The 12,255-nt window shown below is 47.3% G+C and overlaps 2 protein-coding genes across 4 annotated transcripts in view; one reads left to right on the top strand and one right to left on the bottom strand.

Moving 5' to 3' along the window:
* LOC142733363 (aurora kinase A-A-like) overlaps positions 1-6,034 on the top strand; it is a 103,484-nt gene extending 97,450 nt beyond the window's left edge. For all 3 annotated transcript variants that reach the window (XM_075849529.1, XM_075849528.1, XM_075849527.1), the window contains exons 7-9: positions 697-845; positions 4,749-4,923; positions 5,404-6,034. In XM_075849529.1, the coding sequence (XP_075705644.1) occupies positions 697-845; positions 4,749-4,923; positions 5,404-5,583 (504 nt within the window). In that variant the 3' untranslated portion in view covers positions 5,584-6,034. The remainder of the gene's footprint in view (positions 1-696; positions 846-4,748; positions 4,924-5,403) is intronic.
* Positions 6,035-8,178: 2,144 nt separating this feature from the next.
* Positions 8,179-11,206, bottom strand: LOC142733360 (protein FAM210B, mitochondrial-like). Its single transcript, XM_075849523.1, has 3 exons — positions 10,874-11,206; positions 9,752-9,915; positions 8,179-8,838 (listed from the first exon to the last, which is right to left on the bottom strand). Exons 1-3 carry the CDS (start codon positions 11,045-11,047, stop codon positions 8,631-8,633), a joined length of 546 nt encoding a protein of 181 aa, XP_075705638.1. The 5' UTR covers positions 11,048-11,206; the 3' UTR covers positions 8,179-8,630.
* Between the last annotated feature and the right edge of the window lie 1,049 nt (positions 11,207-12,255).

Raw genomic sequence — 12,255 nt, 5'->3', positions numbered from 1 at the left:
GAGGTTACTGAGGGGTCTTCATCTTTCCCTGGAGATGTGGACATTTTTACCACCGGTGATGCCGTCATTGAATCCTCTCCGGTCGCCGTTCGTCAGCCTTATTTTAGATTGACGTAATGCCGTTTCCATAACTCCTTATTATTTCCTCGGTGTCGCTCCTTGTCTGGGCTCTTCATCCCCTCAATGGCTCTTACATTCGATCAGCGCGCGGCTTAACCTGAATCTGGTCTTTACTGGCGTCATTTGCTGTAATAAAACAATCAAGTCGAGCTAGTCTTCCCACCTCCTATATATAAAGCGAGGCTGCACATCGGCTTCTTACAGGCCACAAGTGCAGTAAGTGATGGCTTCATAATGACACGACCTCTAGTCGGGGCCTAGATCTTCAGACTTCACAAAGATGCTCTGCTGTAAATCCGTGACTGTCTGTGACAGGCAATCCGGCTGCTGCTTCATCTTCCCGCGTGCTGCTGCTTCTACATCAAGGCAATGCTGAAGACCATTACACCATGTCCTTGTTCTGTGTTTTGAGATCTCTGGACCGGTCTGATGTTATGAGGGTTTATTGATGTGCGCGTCCCCTGCTGGTGTTACTGGCACATGTGGGCACTCCCTGCATGGCAGATGTTCTTTGATCTTTAAAGAACGAGGCGCGTTTCTCTGCCAACCACTGAAGTGTTTGTTCTTTCTTTGCAGTACATCACCGAGCTGGCAGATGCCCTCCTGTATTGTCACTCCAAGAAGGTCATACACCGTGACATCAAGCCGGAGAACCTCCTCTTGGGGTCCAACGGGCAGCTGTTGATTGCAGACTTTGGCTGGTCAGTGCACGCCCCATCGTCGAGGTAAGTGCTATGGTCCCTATACAGCTCCCATCCTCCAGCGCAGCGCCCCCTCAAGGCAGGAATGTGAACTCCCACAGTTACAGTAGAGCGGCAGCTGCGTCGTCCTCCCATGATATAGCCGTGGTACAGGCGCCTCCCTGTAGGCCCGAACCGCTAAACATGAGGCCTCCAATGGGCTGGTTTACTAAATCGTAATAACTCTGATCTCATGACCACAATTCTCGTTCTAATTTGCAGCAGGTTTTTTGTGGATCTGTATTGATCTTCATAGTGTGCGCTTTGAACTGCAGCATTGTACACGGAGTTGTCGTCAGTGTAAGGGTATGTTCACACTGAGTTTTTTTGACGCGGAAAACGTGCCGCAAAAACCGGCCGAAAATGCCTCCCATTGATTTCAATGGGAGGCTTTTTTTTTTTTTTTTTTGCGAGCGGTAAAACTGGGAGAAAGAAGGGACATGCCCTATATTCGGGCATTTACGCCTCTGACCTATCATTGATGTCAATGGGTTTCAGAGAAAGCGTATTTCACGTAGTTTTATGCCCGCGGCGCTCAATGGCCGCGGGCGGAAAACGCAGCGTGAACCCGGCCTTAATGTCCTCTGGTGGAAAGGGGGGAGGGAAAAGTCCTAAGTTCTAGTCACGCACGCTTTAGAAAACGACCGGAAATCAATATCCTAGGTTAACATTGCAGGTTGCCATCCAGCTTTTCCAGGCACCTGAATACAAATCTACCTTGTGGTGACGGGCGCTGGTGCTGTTTACACTGCTTAATTGGGCCGACTTTACCTGCAGCAGTTTGATCTGTTTTGGGGTTATATTGTTACACACGAGCTCCTGTGGGACTATGCTGGGAATGGGTTAAAAGCAAATGCAAGGTGAAGCCTCAGCCTGCAGAGGTCATCCTGCTCTCCCATCCAACCTGGCACTAGATTTCCTCCCCGGACATGAGGTAACGAGGGGTTCAGGTTATAGGTAGACGGGTTCTGGAGATGCTTATAACAGATGGGAACTTCTCTACTAGGTCAACTTGACCAAACCAAAGGATCTAAGTCCTGTCTCCGCTGTTCTCAATCTAAGTCACTAGAAATTCTCCAGAACGGCGATTACTGTACAGTAACCGATATCCGCTACCTCTCGTCGTTGTAATTGGACTAATCAGAGCAGTCTGGGATGAACTGTTAATTGGATTATAATTTATTAGATGTTTGAAGCCGGCCCCCTCCTAACTTTTCATTATACAAAGAACAGCATTTTCCAATCTACTTGCAGTATTAATTCCTCATGGTTTTTAAGATCTCTGCTTGCTGTCATTCAGTAGGAACATTCGTTTACTCCCAGGGCATAGAAAAAAAACTGTCCGGTCATGTGATAACACACGAGCATGATTCGTTATAAGAGCAATATTATAACAAACACCACTTTACAGTTTATATTTAGAATGGACACTAGATAAGTGATATCCTGTATTATACTGCAGAGCTGCACTTGCTATTCTGCTGGTGGTCACTGTGTACAGACATTACTTATCCTGTACTGATCCTGAGTTATATCCTGTATTATACTCCAGAGCTGCACTCACTATTCTGCTGGTGGAGTCACTGTGTACATACATTACATTACTTCTCCTGTACTGATCCTGAGTTACATCCTGTATTATACTCCAGAGCTGCACTCACTATTCTGCTGGTGGAGTCACTGTGTACATACATTACATTACTTATCCTGAGTTATATCCTGTATTATACTCCAGAGCTGCACTCACTATTCTGCTGGTGGAGTCACTGTGTACATACATTACATTACTTATCCTGAGTTATATCCTGTATTATACTCCAGAGCTGCACTCACTATTCTGCTGGTGGAGTCGCTGTGTACATACATTACATTACTTATCCTGAGTTACATCCTGTATTATACTCCAGAGCTGCACTCACTATTCTGCTGGTGGAGTCACTGTGTACATACATTACATTACTTATCCTGTACTGATCCTGAGTTATATCCTGTATTATACTCCAGAGCTGCACTCCCTATTCTGCTGGTGGAGTCACTGTGTACATACATTACATTACTTATCCTGAGTTATATCCTGTATTATACTCCAGAGCTGCACTCACTATTCTGCTGGTGGAGTCACTGTGTACATACATTACATTACTTCTCCTGTACTGATCCTGAGTTACATCCTGTATTATACTCCAGAGCTGCACTCACTATTCTGCTGGTGGAGTCACTGTGTACATACATTACATTACTTATCCTGAGTTATATCCTGTATTATACTCCAGAGCTGCACTCACTATTCTGCTGGTGGAGTCACTGTGTACATACATTACATTACTTATCCTGAGTTATATCCTGTATTATACTCCAGAGCTGCACTCACTATTCTGCTGGTGGAGTCGCTGTGTACATACATTACATTACTTATCCTGAGTTACATCCTGTATTATACTCCAGAGCTGCACTCACTATTCTGCTGGTGGAGTCACTGTGTACATACATTACATTACTTATCCTGTACTGATCCTGAGTTATATCCTGTATTATACTCCAGAGCTGCACTCCCTATTCTGCTGGTGGAGTCACTGTGTACATACATTACATTACTTATCCTGTACTGATTCTGAGTTATATCCTGTATTATACTCCAGAGCTGCACTCACTATTCTGCTGGTGGAGTCACTGTGTATATACATTACTTATCCTGTACTGATCCTGAGTTACATCCTGTATTATACTCCAGAGCTGCACTCACTATTCTTCTGGTGGGGTCACTGTGTACATACATTACATTACTTATCCTGTACTGATGCTGAGTTACATCCTGTATTATACTCCAGAGCTGCACTCACTATTCTTCTGGTGGAGGCACTGCGTACATGAGTGTTGTGTGTGTATTTATAAAGGACTCCACCAGCAGAATAGGGAGTGCAGCTCTGGAGTATTTGTGTACTTGGGTTACTTATTCTGTACTGATCCGGAGTTAATGGGTACCTAACTTTTCAAGTGACTTATACGGACATGAAACGAAACTATTTCTGACAGTTGTGACTTGTGTTCTGCATTATTTAGCATCCTTCCCCTCTTCGGGCCTCTATCTCTAATTCTGTTATCTGAACTAGTGGGTAGAACCTCCTGCTATGACGTCTTCTATACATTGTACACATAGAAGAGGAGAATCTGCTGTAATATGTTTATGTTGCTGCAGCACAGAGGAGATAAAGCAGGAATGAGCAGTGTAGCAGGGAATCCAGCACTGGGGTGACGACAATCTTACTAGATGCAGCTGCTTCTGGGTGTCTGTCACTCTTCTCCTCCTCCCCTCTCCATGGACTTCTATGGGCAGTTGTATCCTAAACAGCCTAGTTTTTGGAAGACTTATTTAGCAGTAAATTGTGTGAACCGTTAGGAGGGAGTGGGGGGCAGGTAAGTGTAGAGCTCAAGTTTACCCATATTTGCTTGTACTATTTTTGTGCAAGATTTGTCAAAATGTTAGTTTTTATTTAAAAGCTGTATTTTCTCCAGAGCTGCACTCTTCCAAGCTGAAATCTCCCAGCATTCCCTATTTGACTAAAGCGTACTCCTTTTCACTGTTGGTGAGATTCGCCTTTGTTTCCATCACTATTCCCTTTATTGCACTGGACTCCGGCTGACTGTACCTGTACGCTGCCCCTCCCCCGAGTCCTCATTACTACACAGGTCGTCTGTATTTTGAGCACTAAAACAATGGTCACCGATTCTTTCTGTCATAAACGCGGAGTATGGACGGAACATCTGAATGGCCCTCACCCAAGGACACCATGTTTACATGAATGCTTGATGATGCCCTTCTTAAATTTTCTCAATCTCCCACAGAGTTAGACCAGGCACCCCTTGACCATGTCACGTTTCTCTTGTCAGGAGGACCACGTTGTGCGGCACCTTGGACTACCTGCCCCCTGAAATGATCGAGGGGCGGATGCACGACGAGAAGGTGGACCTGTGGAGTCTCGGTGTCCTGTGCTACGAGTTTCTGACCGGGAAGCCGCCCTTTGAAGCTGAAACGCATCAGGAAACTTATCGCAGAATTTCAAAGGTAATACTTAGCGTTCTTTTATCATGTTGTGCAAGCTTTTGCTGCCTGTTATCAGCCAGTTCAGGCTGAGTGACCGGGAGAGCAGAACTCCTTACAGCCGTGACTTTGTCACATTTCTGTTTCTACCCGTGCAAGTCAAGGAATAGACCTTCATCAGCTACAGAGCTCCCCGATAGGCTGAACCCACCCGCGGGTGTCCTGTAGAGCACTGACCGGGTATTACATGCCCAGCGAGTGCCTCCCACTACAGTAACTCTGCAGGGGGTCCTGACACATTATCACAGTGGGATCTCTGCAATTGGCTAACGGCTTTGGGTGAGCTGCCTAATGGAAAGGGGGGGGGGGGGGGGTCTTTTTTTTTTATTATTCGCCTCTGCAGGTTTGTGCGAATCTGAGATGTGATTTACATTTACAAGATCTATCTGCTGTATGGATGGTCTGTATTACCGGTGACCCCCCCTCACTCTATTCTTTCCGCAGGTGGAGTACCAGTACCCTCCCCATGTCTCAGAGGGTGCCAGAGACCTAATCTCTAAACTGCTGAAGCACAACCCCAACCACAGGCTGTCTCTGAAGGACGTGCTCGAACACCCCTGGATTGTACAGAATTCCAACAAGAACCCCAGGAAGGCAGAGAGCGCCCCGGCCAAGACGCAGTGATTGGTGAGGCGGCTCCGCTCTTACGCATCTTTCTGCCCTCCACGTCTATTACACGTTGACTACGTCGTAAAATCTAGTAATTCCTGTCGTCTAAATTTCTTCTGATGCGCCCGTTGTGGCTTTATGGGGGAGCGACCAGTGACCGCGCTGAGAACACGGAATTACCAAACGTTTATTTGTGAGAACATAGAAGAGCCTGTGGATATTCTGGGTGGGGGTGACCGGTGCAATAGTGATCTATGAATGCCGTGATGTATTTATTGAGGCTGCGGGCGCGGTCTTCACCAGCTGCTTGAATCTGTGAATGGGTCGTCCTGATCTACTACATGTAAATACCCGTTAGGAATTATGTTTCCTTATATATATATATTTTTTTTTTAATGTTCTGTCTCTTTTTCAATGTTTATAAAAGGCAACGTCTACCAATTTAAAATAAAAATCGGAAGTTTTATTTTTTGCCTCCGTTTTTATAACCGGAAGTCCAGCGTTTTTACCTTTAGAAGCTACACGTTGAGGTTACCATTCACTGACTGCAAGCAGAAAACATGGAATAGGGAGGAAATGGAAGACCAGCAACCTTATGTCAGTGAATTTGCTGAACATATCACAATGTCAATTCTAATGCCGGAGTTACCGCCGTGCGGCAGCCTGGAGCAAGTAAGACCAGATGCAGCCAAAGAATGCTGGAGCGGCACAGAAGATAAAACTCTGGTTCATCGTCCCCCGTACCTACCGCCCGGCTTAATGAGGGGTTGGTGGAAGAATTTATATTCAGGCTCATTGTAACCGTGCAAGTAAAACCAGTCAGGGCATGTTTCTATTCACTGACTGCATGCAGAGATGTTGATCATGAGGAATTAAAACAAAGTATATTAAACAACTTTTCATTTGCTTTCTTTATGTAAAAGTCTGATGTAGTTCAGAGAATGACCAGCAGATGTCAGGGCAGGAGAGGGGTCTGATCTGAGCCCCTGGATGTTATAGATCTGGCAGTGAATAAAAGCTTCATTTATTTGGGTATGAAACTAAAGTCTCTTCCAGGGGCGCACGCGCCTCGTTATCGGACACCAGGGTGATATATGGATTTATTGTTACATTGAAATACGTAACCATGATGAACGAGTGAAGTTCAGAGACCCGAAATACGTAAACTCTGATACCATCCCCCCCCCCTTATGCTGTAACGTATCTGCCCCAAGCTTAAATCCAGCTATAATCTAAGTCACATCCAGAGCTGCAGCAACTACAACTCTGCCTGTACAGTATGGTTGTGTAGGTGGCAGCATTTACAGTGGCTATGCTATAGCCATCTGCTGTGCACTAGCCATGGAGCAGGTCCTAATACATAAAATAGTGGACCCAAACATGCACCAGTCAGCGGTAGGGTCAGCGCAGTCTACAAAATTGTCGGTGCAGCTTTGGATGTGAATAGAGAATTTAAAGGCATTTTCCGGAGGTTAAACGGTTTCTGCATAGATCGTGTTCATATGGAACGTTGTACAACTTGATCTTTTATCCCGTTAAAATCCTCTACCGTTGCCATGGTTTTGATGCACGTCGCGTGACCCAGCCAGTTCACTTCTGGTCGTTGGCACGTGATCTGTTCCGGATCGTTTCATCCCACAATGTACGTACAATCTACATGAGCTATAAGACACAACGTCAGTCGGCCCACATATCTGAGGGGGGGGGCACGTACGTTCTGTAGTGGACTATTACCACGCTGCCTACCGGGAAGGTCGGAGTACAATGACCAGCGCGCTCAGTACGAAAGCTCAAAATACACAAAAGTATCTAAATAGCTTTATTTATACAAGAAACAACCGGGATGATACAATGTGGGACTGAAAATTGGGACAGAAGGCGGTGGAGTCGTGTGTGGAAAGCCTGACGCGAGGAGCGGGGATTATCCTGCAGCGGCCTTAGAAATAAATTAAGTGTTTGCATTTTTTATTCGATTTCTTAACTATGAGAAGATGGAGCAGCGGCAGGAGAACAATGGTTCCCCCCCCCCCCCCCCCTCATATTGCACTGGAGGACCCACAATCAGCAGTTTATGGAGGAACTTTCCCTTTAAGAAAGTGAAAAATGGCTGCCCCCGCTTGTTCCATTGCCATGTTCAGAGCCGCCCTCCCCAGCAGTATTAAATCCGCCAGCAATGTCTGATCTGTAGGGTCCGGCTGCGGAGACTTCCATTCCTGAAATAAAGGGACCCCTGAAACTACAGAACCCCGCCCCCCCCCCCAATCAAATGAGGCAGCGTTATAATGCCCCCCCCCCCCCCCAGAGTCCAATACGACATCCGTGCTTATATGCTGGAGAAATCTCTTTAAGAGATGCCATTTTCGGCGCTAAGAGAGCAGCCAATCAGCGGTCTGGCCTGTAAATACCCGCAGGGCGGCTGTAATATCCATTTATGGTAACAATATGGCCACCGGCGTTCTAGAATATTCCCCTTTAATTCACATTTTTACTGTTCAGTCACATTACTTATCTTGTACCGATCTTCTACTCCAGTCACATACAGAGCTGCAGTCAGAGATATTGACACAGAGTAATGTAAATAGTTTGGTGTGAACCCTACATCTCCCACAATGCAGCGTAGCGTGCGCTGTACAAACCCTGAACCAGCAGTGAGAGGGCAAGTCCTGCAGAGTTCCGCTTACACACATCACTATCGACACAGAGCTCTGCAGGACGTCTCGCTACTGGTTCAGCGTCTGCTGTGCTGCATTGTGGGAGATGTAGAGATTGCATCAATTCACATCAGTCTGACTTTGGAAATAATTACATCTCCCTGAGTGGGTTTGTGAATCGGTAAATAAGATAATTTTTCATGCAGCTTTGGTTGTGACTGGAGTAAGACACGCTGCAGCTTGAGATCAGTACATGTTATTCAGACTTAACCTGTTCATGACTGAAGTGTTGCTCCAGCGTTTATCAATGATTATTATATTAGAACTCTTGTAATAAAGGTTATAATATTGCACCGCTCCAGGCTCTGTGTCGCGTGCTGCAGCTTTGTTACAGTGTGACAGTCCGCCACGTTACGACGGAGACTTGAAGAAGCCGATCCTCCTGAAGTACCTGACGAGGAAGGGAACGGACACGACCGTGATGCTGATCCGCACCGGGGCGAAGAGTTTATGAACGGCGTACGCCAAGACAAAGGTGCTGGTACCGGCCGCCAGCTTAGACTGGACCAGCGCTTCACTGAAGCCGACCTGAAGAAGCAGCGACGGGACGTCCAGACCGCTGCGGAGGAAGAGACCAGAGTGAGAGACAATCCTCAAATCCATGCCAGTCCTTACCTGGGAAAGCTGGGTGACAGCTCAAACGACAGAAACTTAATAGAGTTGTCAACCAGCTTTTCTGGAATGTCAATGTGCAATGAAAAAATCAATTATTCCCGTATGTATGCCATTCAGGACTCTAGGAAAGCTGGGTGTCAACCAACATGGCTGCTAATACATCTCCCACTTGGCTCTACCTACCTGGTAATATGGACAGTGTCCTATCTCAGTTATTCAGGACCAACATGGCCGTCATTACTTCCCCCTGCAGCAGTGGTCACTCAGCTTTCCAAGAATCCTGAATGGCATATGTGCTTGGTTAAGCAGAGATGTGTGAACAATGAAAAACTAGGACAGTCGGGGCACAATATTAGTATCAGGGAATGCGAGCCGTAACTACACAGATAGGATTGTCAGGATTCTGATCAAGCTGGGTGACCACCAATCGGGGTCATTCAGCTTTTCCAAAAACCTGAATGGCAAGTCTGTATACAGAAATGACGGGATGTAGAAGTGGAAAGATTTATACAATTCCGGACTAGGAAAGCTGGGTGACAATACGGCCGCCATTGTCATGCACACGTGAAGTGTCACCCAGCTTTCCCAGTCTCCTGAATGGCAAGGCTGCTTCGTTTACTACCTCTCAGTGAAACCTGAACATCTGCTCTAGAATAGAACAAATCCTCAAGTCATCTTTAATCACTTCTATCCCGGGAAAGCTGGGTGACAGTTCGCTGTAACGGCAGCCATATTGGTTGTCACCCAGCTTTCCCACAGACAGATAAGTGAAGATGACGTCTTGTGCTTCAGGTCGGGTGTTTGTGTCCCGCACGCTCGGGATCTACAAGGATTATGACGCAGAACGCGCCGCCCACCTGGTGACCAGCGCGTAGAATATTCCCAGCGACACCAATGAAATCCCAACGTGGAACGCGACGGCGACTCCTCCGTATTCCTTGAAGACGCGCTTCAGCTGCTGCGTCTTACTCGGCTTCTGTCCGTCGTTCTCTGCGGAGACGCCGGACGCTTCACCAGGTCCCTAAACAGAAAGCAGAGAACAATCAAAGGGGGACCCCAAATCATTGTGTACCCCCCCCCCCCCGCAGGCAGCGCGTCCAGTATGGAGGGGGGGGGTAGTCATTGTCCCTTTACATTACACGCTGGCGGAGCAGTTTTAGGAAGGGCGGGGGTCGTCCAGATGGTGGTCGGAGATACGGGAGGAGGACGCGGCCGCAGGCGATGAATAAGCAAAAAGCGAGTACAGGAGAGGGGGAGGGGGGGATGAAGTTGTCCTGACCCCCAAAGTGACGATCAGAGGGATGAGAAAAAAAAAACACCCAGTGACCCCACAACCATCAGAAGAGTCAGAATGTCACTACACCCGGGGCCCCTCACCTCATATATCCTGTAATCTGCCTGTCCTGTCAGGGGCCCCTCACATAACCTTACATATCCCCCTGATGTACTCACATAACCCCCTGTACACTAAGGGGCCCCAACAAAATCCTATGTGTGTCCGTCCCCCCACATCACCCGCTATCCTCCTGTCAGGGGCCCCTCACGTCACCCGCTATCGTCCTGTCAGGGACCCCTCACGTCACCCGCTATCCTCCTGTCAGGGACCCCTCACGTCACCCGCTATCCTCCTGTCAGGGACCCCTCACGTCACCCGCTATCCTCCTGTCAGGGACCCCTCACGTCACCCGCTATCCTCCTGTCAGGGACCCCTCACGCTATCCTCCTGTCAGGGACCCCTCACGTCACCCGCTATCCTCCTGTCAGGGACCCCTCACGTCACCCGCTATCCTCCTGTCAGAGACCCCTCACGTCACCCGCTATCCTCCTGTCAGTGACCCCTTACGTCACCCGCTATCGTCCTGTCAGGGGCCCCTCACGTCACCCGCTATCCCGCAGTCGGGGGCCCCTCACGTCACCCGCTATCGTCCTGTCAGGGGCCCCTCTCCCCAGTCGGGTCAGGTGGGGGGTTATATACTGACCTGGGTGGAGTATGTCCGGGCAGTCATTGCTGTGAGCGTCGGCACGGAGCAGGGAGCTGCAGGCCGCACAACCCCGACCTCTCCTGCACATCGCAGCCGACCAGCCCACACACACAGCCCGCGGAGACCAGGCCGCAGCACCGGGCGGAGGAGCAGTCCTGGAAGAAGAAGCATCACAAGTACCGGAGCCTGACACACTGCACCGAACACCGAGCACTTCCCCGGACTTATCACTGCCGCCCAGAGGTACAGCCCCCCGCCCAACGTGTACAAGAGGGAGGATGACAGAGGATGACAGAGGCCGCCGCCGCCGCCGCCATAGTGTCACCAAACGTGTCTAATAATATCAGCCATATAATAATAATAATAATACAGATATAATAATAATAAAAATAACAATAATAATAATGATGATAATTAATAATAAAAACAACAATATAATAATATAACAACCATACTATAAGAATAATACAAAATAAATGAATAAATAATACAACCCCTTGGGGAACACAGACAATTTTAGTTTTTCCTTTTCACTATTTCCTTCCTGTCTTTCAAAAACCGTAAGGGTCTGTTCACACGGCAGCGTCCGTTACGGCTGAAATTACGGAGCTGTTTTTAGGAGAAAACAGCTCCTGAATTTCAGACGTAATGGCTTGTGCAGGCATTTTTCGCGGCGTCTTTTACGGGCGTAATTTGGAGCTGTTCTTCATTGGAGTCAATAAAAAAACGGCTCCAATTACGTCCCAAGAAGTGTCCTGCACTTCTTTGACGCGGGCATAATTTTACACGCCGTATTTTGACAGCGACGTGTAAAATGGCAGCTCGTCTGCAGATCATCGTGAGAAATGGGCAGATGTTTGCCGACGCTTTGGAGCCGTCTTTTCAGACGTAATTCCAGGCGTAAAACGCCTGAATTACACCTGAAAATAGGTCGTGTGCACATAGCCTTTATTTTTCCCGCGATAGTCGTACGAGGTTTTGTTTTTGTCGTTTTTCACGGCCCCATTTATTGTCCCATATAATGTACTGGGGAACTGAACAGAAATGGTTTGTGGGTGGAATGGGAAAAAACGGCGATTTCTCCATTGATTTTTGGGTTTCATTTTTACAGCGTCCGTCGTGTGGTAAAAACGGCATGTGAACTGTGACTGGATTCCGAGGGTCAATATGTTTACGGTGATACCAAATTATTTTTTTTTTTTTTATGTACCACTTTAGGTTGGGTTCACACAGTGCGGTCAAAGTACACATTTTTTATCGCGACCGCGAAACTGCAGCATTTTGGCAGCAGAAATTTATTGATTTTTTTTATTATTTTTTTTTGCCGCGACTGAAAACAAATACATTTTGACTTCACTAGGCAAAAAAAAACCATTTAA

Source organism: Rhinoderma darwinii, unplaced genomic scaffold (genome assembly GCF_050947455.1).
Source record: "Rhinoderma darwinii isolate aRhiDar2 unplaced genomic scaffold, aRhiDar2.hap1 Scaffold_940, whole genome shotgun sequence".
Taxonomy (NCBI): Eukaryota; Metazoa; Chordata; class Amphibia; order Anura; family Rhinodermatidae; genus Rhinoderma; species Rhinoderma darwinii.
This window is presented reverse-complemented; position numbering and strand designations above follow the sequence as displayed.